The sequence below is a fragment of the Nanorana parkeri genome, unplaced genomic scaffold (genome assembly GCF_000935625.1).
Source record: "Nanorana parkeri isolate BGI_ZX_2015 unplaced genomic scaffold, ASM93562v1 scaffold336, whole genome shotgun sequence".
Lineage (NCBI taxonomy): Eukaryota > Metazoa > Chordata > Amphibia > Anura > Dicroglossidae > Nanorana > Nanorana parkeri.
The window spans coordinates 768,627-784,814 of NW_017306604.1; the positions used below are offsets into that span (position 1 = coordinate 768,627).

At 42.2% G+C, this 16,188-nt stretch overlaps 1 protein-coding gene across 1 annotated transcript in view; it reads left to right on the forward strand.

Annotated features, from left to right (window-relative positions):
• Positions 1 to 16,188, forward strand: part of LPIN1 (lipin 1) — a 99,016-nt gene that overhangs the window by 24,256 nt on the left and 58,572 nt on the right. Inside the window, exons 2-5 of the mRNA XM_018558399.1 lie at positions 6,313 to 6,513; positions 7,766 to 7,861; positions 13,209 to 13,534; positions 15,469 to 15,588. Of these exons, the coding sequence (XP_018413901.1) occupies positions 6,313 to 6,513; positions 7,766 to 7,861; positions 13,209 to 13,534; positions 15,469 to 15,588 (743 nt within the window). The remainder of the gene's footprint in view (positions 1 to 6,312; positions 6,514 to 7,765; positions 7,862 to 13,208; positions 13,535 to 15,468; positions 15,589 to 16,188) is intronic.

The window sequence follows — 16,188 nt, forward strand, 5'->3', positions numbered from 1 at the left end:
GCCCATATGGCAGGGCTGGACATATCCCAGGAGCCAGGTCGCCAATGCTCCTTTAGACTCACAGCTAGGGCCTACTTTTGATGCTTCCTCCTTTTTGTCAATGGAGCTCCTAAAAAAAAAACAAAAAACAAAAAAAATCCTAGTGGCTCCGAAATGTCGTAATAATTTGTCCATTCCTGCTGTATCAGTTCAAGTTTTTATGGTCTTATGTTTTTATTAGTGGTCATTCTTAAAGTGGTTGTCAGTTCAAATGTTTTACAAACTTTGCTTTTTTATGAAACCTTTTGAGTGCACATGATCAGACCACTCCAAGCCAGCTGCCAGGTCCCTATGGTGGGACTGTTCATGTTTGGCCTATGGATAGAAGCCTGGAGATATTCTGCAGGCATCGGTGCTGGCTTATCTGGGGGGGGGGACAGGAAAAGCAGCCAATCAATTGAGGCAGTTTTGGGAAAGTATAGTCAGTGCAAGTTTTTATAGATGCTTAGGAGGTACAAGCTCTCTTATAAAGACCAGATAGGTGCTAAGTGACAATTGAATGATTTGAAGTGCGATTTGAGGCTTCATCAGAGGCCCTTCAACTTTGAACACTAGGATTTCCATTATATTTAGTAATTGATGTTCACACGTGTTGCTTGAAGCTCATTGCTCGAAAAAGTACATAAGTAGCTTCTGTTGGAACCATGTTCTGCATTTTGGCCTCAATACACGTCAATAGCTCCTGAATTTTTTTGCTTATTTTCTCACCTAGTATCTAGCTTTCTATTGGCTAAATAAAAAATGATGTGTTTTGAAAAACAGGCAAAAATGGCAGTAAAAAAATGACCAAAAATCCTTAGCTCAAGTACGAATAGGGCCGTGCACTACCCCATTCTGTCAAAAAGAGAGGCTTCACTCTCCCCATAATTCTCCTTTAATGCAGGGCTGGACAAAATCCAAGGAGCCCAGGTAGCTAATGCTCCTTAAAGTAGACCTTTTACACATATTTAAAATAACAACAAACACACCTTTTTAGAAATGTTTAGTAATGACAATCTACAAACACATACTTCTAGATAATTGCCGGCTTTGTATTCTTTGCATTCCTTGTTTTTTTTCCCTTCTCAGTCCTCTGAGAGTGGTCATGTTTACTAAGAGCAGATTGCTAGCTCTCCTATTACTTCCTGTATTTCTGGCACATGTGACTAGGCATGTGACCATGCACATTATCTCAGGGGAGGAAAATGCTTCTCCCTGAGATCTCATGAGATTACAGATGAGATTTCCCAGCAATGCTCTGCTGATGACAAGATAATCCCAGTGTGCATTGCTTTGCCAAACTGCATTGCTTTTCTGCACTTTCAAAGCAGAAAGTAAATGCTCTGTTGGTCTAAGTATTTCACAATCACAGCATTTTACACCTGCCATGTCTATGTTATTAATCATCATAAATAGAGCGATGCATTGATAGAATTAGATTTTTGAGTGTAAAGGTCCACTTTAAAAATTACAATTGGCATCTAACTTGTGGTTTTCTCTGGTTGTTGTCAATGGAGGTGTCTCCTAAAAAAATTATAATTCTGGAGTAGACAGATTGGCTCCTGAATTCCATATTAATTTGTCTACCCCTGAGCTAAATACCTCATTTAATGAGCGTTCATTAACACAAAGCGCTAAAACGTTTTGGGTCCAAAAAGTTTTGGCTGGGGTTCAACTTTTTACTCTTTAGCTTACTGTGAACAGTTACTTTACCTTGAGTTATTTCCTGCATCACCTTGGCATTTTTAGTGCTTATCTTGCAGTAAATGATATAAATAATCATTCTATTTATCACATGTGTGAGCAACGCCCAAGGAACAGATATGTCATTGTGAACTCGCACTGGCTGCATAGACCTGTACTTGCATGTCCTCTGTGACTAGGACAAGTTGTTTCATTTGCCAGAGAAGCATGTCAGAGGTTTTCAGTCGCTGCTTTTCATCCGATTAAGAGGACAAGCCCTGGAGATCAGGATAAAAAAATAATCTAACAGCATAGAGTGTTTTTATTATCAGCGTGATCACTATTGCTGTTGTCAATGTGAGCAATTATGTTGCGCTTGGTAGTGAGCAATGTTCTTACTGTGTCATCTTGCTATTTATATTCAAGTGAAAAATAAAAATAAAAAATTGATGGATATCCATCAAGTTTTTATTTTTTATTTTTATTTTTCACTTGAATATAAATAGCAAGATGACACAGTAAGAACATTGCTCACTACCAAGCGCAACATAATTGCTCACATTGATCACGATTATACACATTGTTGCAGCTGGTGTTTTCACATAGTTTTTCCAGCGCAACTAAATTGGTTAAACTATTGCTGTTGTGTGTTGCAAATGTTTCCAAAGGTGATTAAAGTTGTATAGCAGATATTTGTGTAGGTTTATAGCAAACAGTTTAGATCTGTTTTTCCTTGTGTGAGCATGGATTTGTTGTTCCGCTCTTTGTTTAGTGTGCAAATAGCTGAGAATCAGCACCTCTCTATGTTGGCAGCACATGTTCATGTGGTGAAAGGTGTTACGGCCTTCCTGACCCTCGTGCGCTGTTCTGTGCTGTGTCCCACTCTGCTGTGTGGTGTGTCTGGTGTTGTAAAATTAGAAAGCCAAAGGGCAATACCTTTGCTACATTTCCCTGTGGCTCTCTCATGTTCCTCTGTAAATAGCAGGGCCTTTCAGGTATGGAGGAGCATGCCTCCAGGATCCAGGTATTGGGGTCAAGTGACCAGTTCTCAGGCTCAAACATTGCCACATGATGAAGTGGAAGACGTTATGCTGTACAAGCTCCAGCACCAGGGCATCCCTACCTTTTTGAATGCATGTATAGATTCTTCTCTAGTCAGCACTTCCTCTTTTTTTATTCATAGCCCATAGCCGGCCCCCCAAGCCATAGTGCTAACATAAAGCAATTGGTCACTCTTGGGCTACGTTGATCTCCAAAACCAGACACTGGAATCACCATTTTAACATTGGTTAGTTTTACGTGTTTGGGCAGTTGAACTTGATGCATGGGTCATGACATACAACAATAGGTGCAATTTGTTTTTGAAGGGGGTAAGGGGAATATGGACGCCATACCTTTTACTAAACCTGTCATTGTGGTAAACACTTATGAAACAAACAAATAGAAAGGCATTGGCCCCTTACACACCACTAACCCTAAATCTCAGGTAAAATATGTACCAATGCCTAATTATCATGGTAATATATACTGTTAAGGGGAAAGCGAGAAGTAGTAACAGATAAAAATAAATAAGTTTATACATAGTGTGCAAACATTTCAGCAACACGGCCTTGTTTTGCCCGTCTAAGCTGAAATCAATGAATCTGCCTGAAAACATACTTGTATATCAGCCTTTGTCAACCTTTTTTATCCCCCACGGAACTCTTAGTTAATTTTCAGGTCTCCGCAAACCCCTGCTAAAATGAATTCATCTGGGGTCAGTGGTCAAAGGGTTTCTCACATTGGTGGTCAGGCTGAAGAATACCTCTCTAACAGGGGTGGTCAGAATGCCACCCTACCAGAGAGCTAAAAAGATCATGTCATTCTATTGGCTCTGCCAAGTGGTGTTGGAGCCAGGACTGTGGAGGCACCATCAGATGGGAGTTCAATCAGCCACAGTTCAAGGAACCCCAAGGAGCGCAAGGTTTCACCGGACCCTGGTAGAGAATGTCTGTTGTAGATTAATTAGCTTTCCAAAAGAAAATGACAGTTGAGTTTTGAACATTAGATTGATTTGAACATTCTTCATTTAATTAGATTGATTAGATTATCTCTTTGCATCAGGCACTGATTAGGGATGTATTTACCATCTTGCCACTCATGAGCCGATGCCTAAGGACAGTAGGGTTGGAGGGTTCAACATGTGAGATGTCTCTTGCTTATTGATTTCCTTCATCTGGCCACCTTTTGGATATTTTAGGCTAATTTTTGCAAGCAAAATAAAATAATTACACGACACAAGGGGCCGACCTATACAAAAGGAGTTTATGATTTAGATGTTCCTGGAGCAGCACGATATCTAAGTTCATCCCGACACTGATGTGGGTGGCTCAAGTCCAGCTAGATACATTGGCACTACATAGTGCATTGAAATAATACTACACTGCATTAGAGATAATAACTGCAGATAATTCCTGATATCCGGCAATAAAAGATTATGAAAATTCTCGGGAAAACTGTGGTACAACCTGCCAAGCTCGTTGCTCTTTTGAGCTGATACTGTTGGATTCGGTTTTGGACTGCCGTCCATAAAACAATTCTGGAACACAGAGGAATGTGTAGCCATGAAATAAAATAAGGTGTACGTGGAAAATCTCAGTTCTGAGAAAAGGCCAAGAAGATTAGCAAGGTCTACATACAGAATGCTCAGCTGGGAAACGTAATTACCTCATGCAGCATCAACATATGGCTCCATCTAGACAGTCACTGTATTAGGTGACATGTCACTTGTGAGTTTATCGCTGGTTTCCTTGTGCTCTCTTGTGGTTGTGGGTGTATAGCTCCCAGATTCTGTCTGGAAGTAATTCCCATTATCTTGTTTCATAAAATAAGCACAAGACTCTAACGGGGTTATTCACAAAAGGGTGAAGAGTTTGGAGAAGACAGGAGAAGTGAACAATCTAGGACAACATAGCCGATTTTGAAAAATTCTCCAATTCAGCTCACTTTCCAGTTCAGCTATGTTGACCATCCAGACAGTCACTGTATTAGGTGTCACTTGTGAGTTTATCGCTGGTTTCCTTGTGCTCTCTTGTGGTTGTGGGTGTATAGCTCCCAGATTCTGTCTGGAAGTAATTCCCATTATCTTGTTTCATAAAATAAGCACAAGACTCTAACGGGGTTATTCACAAAAGGGTGAAGAGTTTGGAGAAGACAGGAGAAGTGAACAATCTAGGACAACATAGCCGATTTTGAAAAATTCTCCAATTCAGCTCACTTTCCAGTTCAGCTATGTTGGCCTAGATTGTTCACTTCTCCTGCCTTCTTCAAACTCTTCACCCTTTAGTGAATAACCCTGTTAGTTATAGTGGCTCAGTCATTTAAGTTTGCAATGAATTTGCTTCCATCTGGCAAATGTAATCATAACCATAGAATATTAATATGTCTGTATTAGTTTGAATAAAAATGCACCTCTTTTATGCTATAAATAAAAAACACTCCTGACTCCTGAGCCTCTCCATGGGACCTGAAGCTATGGCAGCAGATCACATGGGTTCCGGTTATAAGGAATATTGCAGAGGTAGTCTATTTTTTTTTAATCAGGTCATGCTAGCCAGGTAGGTTTTCAGTGAGATAAGTGAATTAGCATGGCACAACACTGCATCACCACTGGCATGTATTACAGGCAAATATGGCTATTCCCATGTAAATAGCTCAGAGATGTCAACCTTGACAAAATATAAGTTGATAAGGAAGTGGCCCACGAGCATGTGGTGATGAAAAATGGGTGAGGCTTATTTAAAAAAAGGGGCATGGCTTATTACAAATACACTGGGTGCTATGCTCACTTTGGACACTATGCTCACTGGACAGAGTACCAGTAAAGTCTTGAATTAAGGCTTCTTTACATCATGCCTTACAAGCAATTCTTGTAAGACAATTCTTGCAACTACTGTGTTGGCTTCCACTTTTTATTTTCCTTTTGTGTACCAGGCCGCTTAACATACTATAGGTTCTTCTGGTCCCCACATTTTATATTCTGCTACTTACTGATGTGGAGCACACATGAATGCTCTACCAACCCACCTAGCATGCAGTTCTAGGTGCCTGGCGAGCCAATACATAAATAGAAGAATGGACACCGGCACTCCAATGGCAAATCAAGTACACCTATTTATTGATGTACATGCTGCATCGCAAAATGCACTTAGTGCAATGTTTCATGGTCTCACAGGATCCCATTCATCAAGCAGAAACAAGTGATCCTGTGAGACTCCGAGACATTGCACTAAGTGCATTTTGCTATGCAGCATGTACGTCAATGAATAGACATACTTGATTTGACATTGGAGTTCTGGTCTCCTTTCTTCTATGTATGTAACGAGGCGGTAGCCATCCATCGACAGCCATTGCACCCACTTTATATTGATGGAATAGCGGTCCTGAGTGCGGTGGGTATATGGACTGTATGTGGACAGCCAATAGCACTGTCTCATTGATGTCGCCTAGCGTACAGGCATTGACCATTGGATTGCAAGCTTCACCTTGGCCAACAATAATGTGACCCCTTAGAACACTGATTAATCCTGCTATATAAATATGTGACCTTTTTCCATTTACTGACTTTTGCAGGCTCAAACAATGAATTACGTGGGTCAGCTGGCTGGACAAGTATTTGTTACTGTGAAGGAGCTGTACAGAGGCCTGAACCCCGCCACTCTCTCTGGCTGTATAGATGTCATAGTGGTCCGTCAGCCCAATGGCAACCTGCAGTGTTCACCTTTTCATGTGCGCTTTGGGAAGATGGGAGTTCTGCGCTCCAGGGAGAAAGTGGTAAGGATGTGTTATTATTATTATTGTTATTAATGTTGTCATTATGCTTTTTCGACCACAGTTATTTTGTGGATCCTCCCACAATAGTATGAAGATAGGAAAATAATGGATCAGTGGTTAAAATGACAAGTTTTCAACACTGATATATGACGCATGATTGTTAGAATTTGGTAAGACTAAAGTCCACCTTATGCAATAAAATAATACATGCACCCACGTTGATGTGCATTCCTACATTTGTAGCATTGGAGCCTGCAAAACATTGCAACTGCAATCAGTGGATCGTGGGTGCATTGTTCAGGCTCCTATGGAGCTGTCTCAATGCAGATCATCACCCCCCCCTTCAATGCTTTGTACGTGCCCCCCTCCTTGACGTAGCCTATACACATTCGGGGGGAATGTATCAATTCTTGCACAAGGCCAATGCTAAACAGGAGCAATAAAATAGATAATGAGACAGATTAATATTGCTGCTTCATTTATTAAAGGGTACTTTTAAAGGGCACTTTTGCAGCCAAATTGGTATAACACCCACTTTATCTTTGTTACATGCTTCCATTCATTTCCCCATCTGTCTCAATATAGCTGATTAAATCTGTTTTAGGCCTTTGCAAAACTGTCTCCGTTGGCTGGCCAGGATTCCAGCTGCAGGGGTCAAACAGACACTCATAAAATATTGTGTAGATTTTGCTAAATCAGCCCAATGTGCAATTTATTGTGCCATTATTTGGATGATAATGTCCCTCTGTGTCAGGTAGGGGTCCCCATTTACTACTTTGCCAAGCAGGCTGGGCCTAGTTTCTTCTAATAATACAGAAATGTTTGCTTTGGCTTCAAATGTATCTCTAGCCAATTTATTTTACTTTTCATAAAGCAGGGAAGGGCTACAACCCTTGCCAGTTTTTTTTTGCTGTTTCTTGCTGTCTTTGCAGAAAATGTCCCTTCACTTCTTGTCCCAGAGATGCAACAGGAATTGAGAAGAAATTCCGCTGTCAGACAGTTGTTCCCGGAGCAGGTGTCCACATTAGAAGTATTCCCCTTACCTCTTGTTCTGGGAACAACTCTAGAATTTACTTTCTTTCTCGGTGACAATGGTCAGCAGGAGAAAGCGAGAGGTGGATCTCCCCAATGGGGACTTGACTTGGGGCCTAACCCTTCCCCACTTTATCCAAATTTCACAAAAAGGTTTTGCTTAGGAATACCCCTAGGCTCAGACTATACTTGTCCAAAATAACCTGTTATTTTCTCCTAGGTGGACATTGAAATCAATGGAGAATGTGTGGATCTGCACATGAAGCTTGGAGATAATGGAGAAGCCTTTTTTGTTGAGGAGACAGAGGATAATGAGGTAGGTTGTGCTTGGAACGTAACAGTTTATAAAACTCTGATGAATCCAGGCCCATTCTCCATACTGGACACATTGGCCTGTCCCGATATTGCTATGGTATAGAAATATTGATCAGCCATCATGGTTGAGAATGTGGCTACACTTCTTTATTTCTTTGGCCAATGAGACCATACATTATTATGATGTGCCAATAATATGGAGCAAAAGGGGGTGGAGCTAGATTCTCAGTGAGGAAGCATCAGCATGGTACTAGACATGTCAATATCGCGCTAGACCCATCGGTATCGCGCTAGACCCATCGGTATCGCGCTAGACCCATCGGTATCGCGCTAGACGCATCGGTATCGCGCTAGACGCATCGGTATCGCGCTAGACGCATCGGTATCGCGCTAGACGCATCGGTATCGCAAGAATTTGGTAAGACTAAAGTCCACCTTATGCAATAAAATAATACATGCACCCACGTTGATGTGCATTCCTACATTTGTAGCATTGGAGCCTGCAAAACATTGCAACTGCAATCAGTGGATCGTGGGTGCATTGTTCAGGCTCCTATGGAGCTGTCTCAATGCAGATCATCACCCCCCCCTTCAATGCTTTGTACGTGCCCCCCTCCTTGACGTAGCCTATACACATTCGGGGGGAATGTATCAATTCTTGCACAAGGCCAATGCTAAACAGGAGCAATAAAATAGATAATGAGACAGATTAATATTGCTGCTTCATTTATTAAAGGGTACTTTTAAAGGGCACTTTTGCAGCCAAATTGGTATAACACCCACTTTATCTTTGTTACATGCTTCCATTCATTTCCCCATCTGTCTCAATATAGCTGATTAAATCTGTTTTAGGCCTTTGCAAAACTGTCTCCGTTGGCTGGCCAGGATTCCAGCTGCAGGGGTCAAACAGACACTCATAAAATATTGTGTAGATTTTGCTAAATCAGCCCAAAGTGCAATTTATTGTGCCATTATTTGGATGATAATGTCCCTCTGTGTCAGGTAGGGGTCCCCATTTACTACTTTGCCAAGCAGGCTGGGCCTAGTTTCTTCTAATAATACAGAAATGTTTGCTTTGGCTTCAAATGTATCTCTAGCCAATTTATTTTACTTTTCATAAAGCAGGGAAGGGCTACAACCCTTGCCAGTTTTTTTTTGCTGTTTCTTGCTGTCTTTGCAGAAAATGTCCCTTCACTTCTTGTCCCAGAGATGCAACAGGAATTGAGAAGAAATTCCGCTGTCAGACAGTTGTTCCCGGAGCAGGTGTCCACATTAGAAGTATTCCCCTTACCTCTTGTTCTGGGAACAACTCTAGAATTTACTTTCTTTCTCGGTGACAATGGTCAGCAGGAGAAAGCGAGAGGTGGATCTCCCCAATGGGGACTTGACTTGGGGCCTAACCCTTCCCCACTTTATCCAAATTTCACAAAAAGGTTTTGCTTAGGAATACCCCTAGGCTCAGACTATACTTGTCCAAAATAACCTGTTATTTTCTCCTAGGTGGACATTGAAATCAATGGAGAATGTGTGGATCTGCACATGAAGCTTGGAGATAATGGAGAAGCCTTTTTTGTTGAGGAGACAGAGGATAATGAGGTAGGTTGTGCTTGGAACGTAACAGTTTATAAAACTCTGATGAATCCAGGCCCATTCTCCATACTGGACACATTGGCCTGTCCCGATATTGCTATGGTATAGAAATATTGATCAGCCATCATGGTTGAGAATGTGGCTACACTTCTTTATTTCTTTGGCCAATGAGACCATACATTATTATGATGTGCCAATAATATGGAGCAAAAGGGGGTGGAGCTAGATTCTCAGTGAGGAAGCATCAGCATGGTACTAGACATGTCTATATCGCGCTAGACCCATCGGTATCACGCTAGACCCATCGGTATCGCGCTAGACCCATCGGTATCGCGCTAGACCCATCGGTATCGCGCTAGACCCATCGGTATCGCGCTAGACCCATCGGTATCGCGCTAGACGCATCAGTATCGCGCTAGACGCATCAGTATCGCGCTAGACGAAGACGCATCGGTATCGCGCTAGACGCATCGGTATCGCACTAGACGCATCGGTATCGCACTAGACGCATTGGTATCGCACTAGACGCATCAGTATCGCACTAGACGCATCAGTATCGTCGCATTATAGACGCATCAGTATCGACGCATTAATATTGTACTAGGTGCATCGGTATCGTCATAAGCACATCAGTATCGTGCTAGACACATCGGTATCGTCATAAGCACATCAGTATCGTGCTAGACACATCGGTATCGTCCTTAGCACATTAATATCGTACTAGACGCATTAATATCGTACTAGACGCATTGATATTGTACTAGAGGCATTAATATCGTACTAGACGCATCAGTATCCTACTAGATGCATTGATATTGTACTAGATGCATTAATATTGTATTAGGCGCATCGGTATCGTCCTAAGCACATCAATATCGTGCTAGACACATCGATATCGTCCTTAGCACATCAATATCATACTAGATACATCAGAATCCTGCTAGACGCATCCGCTTCGTACTAGACACATTTGTATCTTACTAGACACATCAATACATCATACTTCTCCTAGCAGAGCTTCCAGTCCTCAGAGTGGAGAATATACTAGAAGTCATCTCCTGCTTGTGAAGGTGACATCTGAGTTATTAGTCAGCCTCTATTTTCTAATGTCTCTGCTCTCTGACATTCTGCAGAATACAGACTGGTCGCATTCATGTAATACCCCAGTGACTGCACGGGTCACAGACAGACGTGGTTTTGTCTTCTCTTGGCTGGCTCCTCGGTACACAAGCTGTATAAGGGCCAGTCCGCAGTGGGTAGGACATTTCTTGGCAAGATCCGTGAAATACTGAACTATAAGCAGCTATGTTCCTGTTGTGCTGATATACCGGACAGATAAATGAATAGCCTGTTACACAGGCCCCCCTTATGGCGGTGTCTTAGTAGACGTCTCCTGATTACATCTATCCCTTTTAATGGCTTGGTGACTATTGAACAGGTTTCTGAAATAATTCTCCCTGACCTCCTTCTGGCAGGACATGCAGTCTCTGTGTAACCTGTGATATGTTGACAGCAGCCTAAGACACCAAGTTGACATTCTGTCAATGGCTAATGTTATTGGCAAACAGCGCAACTATACTAAATGTATAACGTGCACTCACTGTATTTAATTGCAGTTAATGATATGATTTTTCCATTGCAGCTGTATTCCAGTGCTGCTGATTTTGCAGCACAGACATTTTTGATTGGCGCAATTTGTTTAGAACTTGTATCGGTAAATTGTAGATTTGTTTTAATATGCGTGTGGCCAGCCAACACTCGATGTTTCAATTGTCCCCCATATTGGCTTTTGATTGGTGGGAAGTTAAAAATGCTATTCCCATTGCATTGCAATGATTTTTATCATTTCCCACTTCAGTTCTGTCATTTGGTAACTCAAAGCTTGGATACATTTAAAAACAGTGGGTGTCCGTTTGCTGGGAACCTTTCAGTTCCAAGAAACGTTTTTTTTAATTGAAAACATATGGCGAGTTTCTAGAATCGCAAAAGTACTTCAGAATAGGGCCAGTGTTACAGAGCATATGAGATTTTATTGAGGTGATAGTACGCAATGTTTCAGTTTAATGATGGTCATACCCAAAATTAAAAATCATTCGAACTCTAAACCTAACCCATAACCTTCTAAAGTGGCCACAGGTTCATACATGGGGTACCTCCAGCATCTGTTTACATGCTCATGTTATCCTCCAAGCAACCTTCTGTATGCCCATAACTCCAGCACACCGGGAATATCAACCACAGCTTACATGGTCAATCCCTGCCACTCCAGCCCCGGCAGGTTTGCTATTGTCCAGCGAGGGCACCTATTCCCTTTGGTGGGCAGTAGGAAAGCAAAGGAGGAAGTGGGCTTAGGATCACCTAGGAAAGCTGTGGTGAGTATTTACATAATAGGGCACCTGGGTTTTGGGCTTGCCGGGGCACTTGAAAGATAAACTGAGAGTGCCTGCTCTTTAGACCTAGGGCAACCTTAGACAAGAACCTTAGATTTAACCTCTTACTTTTTTTGTACCTACATTTATTGCACCAAAACAAGCTTGGACTGTAATATATTCATACAAAAAAATGTTGCTGCCATTACAGAATATGCCAAGAAAATATCTCTTGAATATAACTGATCTATCTTCAGCTCTGACCCTCGTCTGTGGAGATTTATGAAATAGATATATACCCAGAATGCATTGGGGCTTCTATATCCCTAGGGTTTAGAAGAGTCTCTGTATACCCTGCAGGGAAAGTCTCATGGGATTCTTTTCACAGCCATAACATGGCACTCTTTGGTTCAGCTTCCAGCCTCATTGTTGGAGTAGAAGTGGCCATGTTTTGTTGTATGGAGTATTTTTTGGACTTTTTTCCACTTGTTGCCTTTAAAAGATAACACGGATTTTCAGTTAATTGTGCATAATTTCTAGAGAACTTAAAAAACAGAAAAGCATAGAAAACTTGAACATAGCTTGATAATGGCAGCTATGGTAGTGGAGGACACATCGCCATGGTGCCCCCACACATCTTTACAGACTTAATTTGGGATTAAACTAGGGATGCACCAATACTGAGTATTTGGGTGAGTATTCGTACTCGCCCAAATGCTCCGATGCCTAGCCCGTTACCCGGACCTCCGGTATCAGGAAGCTGCGTGGCGAGTCATTACACGCTGCCCGGCTTTCTGATTGGCCTGGAAGCCGGCTCCATGCTCCCTCGTCACTTGGTGACTAGGGAGCATGGAGCCGGCTTCCCGGCCAATCAGGAAGCCGGGCGCCATGTAATGACTCGCCGCCTGGTTTCCTGATTGGCCAGTTTCTCGACCAATCAGGAAACCAGGCGAGTCATTACCTTCCTCCTGGTTTCCTGATTGGCCAGAAAGCTGGCTCCATGCTTCTTTGTCACCTGGTGATGAGGCAGCATGGGGACTGCTTTCCTGCTAATCGGGAAACCGGGTGGCGAGTGATTACACGCTGCCTGGCTAATCAGGAAGCCAGGTGGTGAGTCATTACATGCAGCCTGGCTACCTTAAAGGGACCTTCGGTATTGATGAGTACAGAAAAAAAATATCAGTATATGATACCGAAAAAACGGTATCAGTGCATACTTGAATTAAACATTTCTCTGCTTCCTCCAAAACAGAAACCTCAGCTTTGTCTGGAGCTTTTTTCAATGGACAATACCATAAACATTTCTTTTATAGCTTGGTTTGCTTATCTGTTAGTATATAAAAGGTAGAGGGACACTTTAAATAACTGGGCTGTCTTCTTTTGTCACAGGGTTCCATCCCATCACACTTGGCAACCTCGCCTATCTTACTGGAAGGAGCATCTCTCATGGAGACCCAGCTGAAGAGAAGTTCAGTAGAGTGGACTAGAGGCCTGGACTCTTCAGGTTCTTCCCAGATCCCCGGAAATACTCACATGTCCCAACCCAGCACAGACAATGCCACAGGTGGATCTGTGAAGAAGAGGCGGAAACTGAGAAGGAAATCAAAGCTGGATAATTTAAAGAGAGACGATAATGGTGACACAACAGAAGAAGATGACATGTTTACTATGGAGATGAGCTCAGAAGAAGAGACTGAAGCTCTGGAAACTGCCAGGTAGATTTCAAAGTGTTAGGGTTACAGAGAGGTTTCTCTTCATTTCAGATCTCAGTTTACTGGATGATGAAGGAGAAATGTGCAACCTGTAGGTCAGAACCCCAAAACGGGATACCTACTTTGTGAGCCTACACCCTCTGGGCGGTAGTCTCCTTCATCTTCCTGTGGGAACCTTCATGTTGTTTTCTTCCTCTCCTTTGTAGATTATTTTACATTTTGTTATCTGAGTTGCCTGAGCTGAGTTGTAGACATGCACTGAAAGAGAAGAATAGGGGCGGTTAGTCATTACACAGCGCCCGGCTTCACGGCCAATCAGGAAGTCGGTGGCGAGTCATTTCCCGCCCCCCCGGCTTCCTGATTGACCGGTAAAGACAGTTCCGGTATCGGGATAAAAACCGGGAGCATCAGTACTCACCCAAATACTCGGTATCAGCACCAATACTAGTATCGGTACATTCCTAGTAATGAGCAAATGTTGCAGTACTACATATTCCAGTACACTGGAGGATGAAGTGGCGGTAAGAAAGAAGGAACTAGCCCTTTAAGGGAAACTATAATTTGCAGTTACTTTCGTTTTTTATCCAAGTTTATACATTTGTAAACTGATGCTTTACGTGTGTGTGTGTGTGTGTGTGTGTGTGTGTGTGTATGTATGTGTGTGTAAATATCTATCCAAAAAAAATGTATCCACGGGCATCTAAAATCTGGCAATTAATGTTCTGAAGCAAGAGTTCCTGTGCTATGGGAATGTCAATTTAAATTTCCACCTGCAAACTGGGAATTTGTACCATTTCATCACATGCGGACTGGAGGTTAATTTAAAAGCGTACCTCTCAATCCTGCAGCAACCACTGCAATGTAAAGCTGGCAATTTGCCTCTTATTTTTAATACTGTAATTGTTATATGCAATTACAGCATAAAAAAAAATAAAAGATGGAGAAAAAAGTTTCACATTCTTGTCTGACAGCCTAACAGTCAATTAAATAAAAGGCTTTTAATATTAGGTAGGCAGATAAGTTATAGGGTTATTGTTAAGTTAACCAACGCTGATGAATTTGGTCTGGGTTTCAATTATCTCTGGTAAAGAAAGGGTTAGTACATGAAAATGTGTTCTCAGAGCCTTATGGGTTAACTGAAGTGATTGATAGAGCAGGCAGTTTCTTTCATTAAAGAAGACTCCAGGAAATGTAAAAAATAACCCTTGCAATGGGGCTACCCCCGCACTGCAAGGGGTTATGCTTGTTTTTGCCTAGGGGCTAAAATAAAGAAAATTTGCTAATCTGATCCTATGTCCTGCATCGGTGATCACTCACCTCTCTCCCCCTCCACTTTGGCGGTGGAAAGTCCCTCAGCATCCTCGTGTTTAATGAGCTGCATTAGATGTGATGATGTCACGGCTCGTTAGACTGCCTGGGCCCAATGGAGAAGAGGCTGCGGGACCAGTCTAGCAGCCAAAAGGGACTGAGGATCAGGTGATTTATATTTTCTTTGTTATCCCTCTACACCAGGGATGGCCAAACTGTGGCCCTCCAGCTGTGGTGGAACTACGAATCCAATGAGGCATTGCAAGATTCTCACAGCCGCAGACATGACTCCCGGAGAGAGATGCTTCATGGGATTTGTAGTTTCACCACAGCTGGAGGGCCGGAGTTTGGCCATCCCTGCCTTAGACCAAAATAAGCAGTTAACCCTTGCACTGAGGGGGTAGCCCCACTGCAGTGGTTATTTTTTACTTTTTTTTTTTTTTAACAGAGGAACTAAATATATATATCCACAAATACTGCATATTTATATATTATGTGTGTGTGTATAAAATTAAAAGTGCATATAAGAATAGTGAGTTTTATTGTAAGGGAGCATCAGTATTTTATTTAGTTCATGGATGAGGAAAGGCAATATGTCACATGTTTAACTATTCTACCTTATTTTATAGATCATCTGTCCAGAACAGCTTCATTGACAGAGCCCCTGAGGCGAAACAATTACAGAGCACTTCCTTCACCAAATCTGAGAAGTACCCACATTCTGATGGAGAGTGGACACCAAGCCACAGGTTGGTGCCTAGACTCTACCAAGTATGGTTGAACAGCAACACATGTCGCACAGCCAACTTGCATAGTTGCATAGTATTTGAGGGAGAATAAAGACACAGGTCCATCAAGTTCAACCTCTGGGCTTCAGTTTTTAACCACCCATTGCAGAAGTGCTCCACCACAATCCCGCTTTGTCAGTGATCATTTCACAAATATGTTAATAATATAAGAAGAACCTGGAGGATGGACTGCCAATATGAACCAATCAGCTGTTCCCTGTCAGTCTCCCAATCTGCACTGAGAGAATAGTAATAATTATTTTCCTTGAAGTTGCAGCCACATGTCGCATTGTTAGATTAAGTAAGATGTCTGATGTACTCTAAAGCGGGTATAGTTGGGTATCGGCTTGCATTATCACTTCAGGTGTCTCAGGAGCCCACAGATTTAGGTCAATTGATATGCTTACTGTAAGCCAGAGCTGTCATAGTTGCGTGTGTTCCCAGCTACATTATGTAGGGCACATTCAGTTTTTCTATTACACATGTAGTTGTCAGATTACATGATATAGAGGGTATGAAGTGTGGCCTCTGACATCACCGAAGCGGCACACATAACAATGT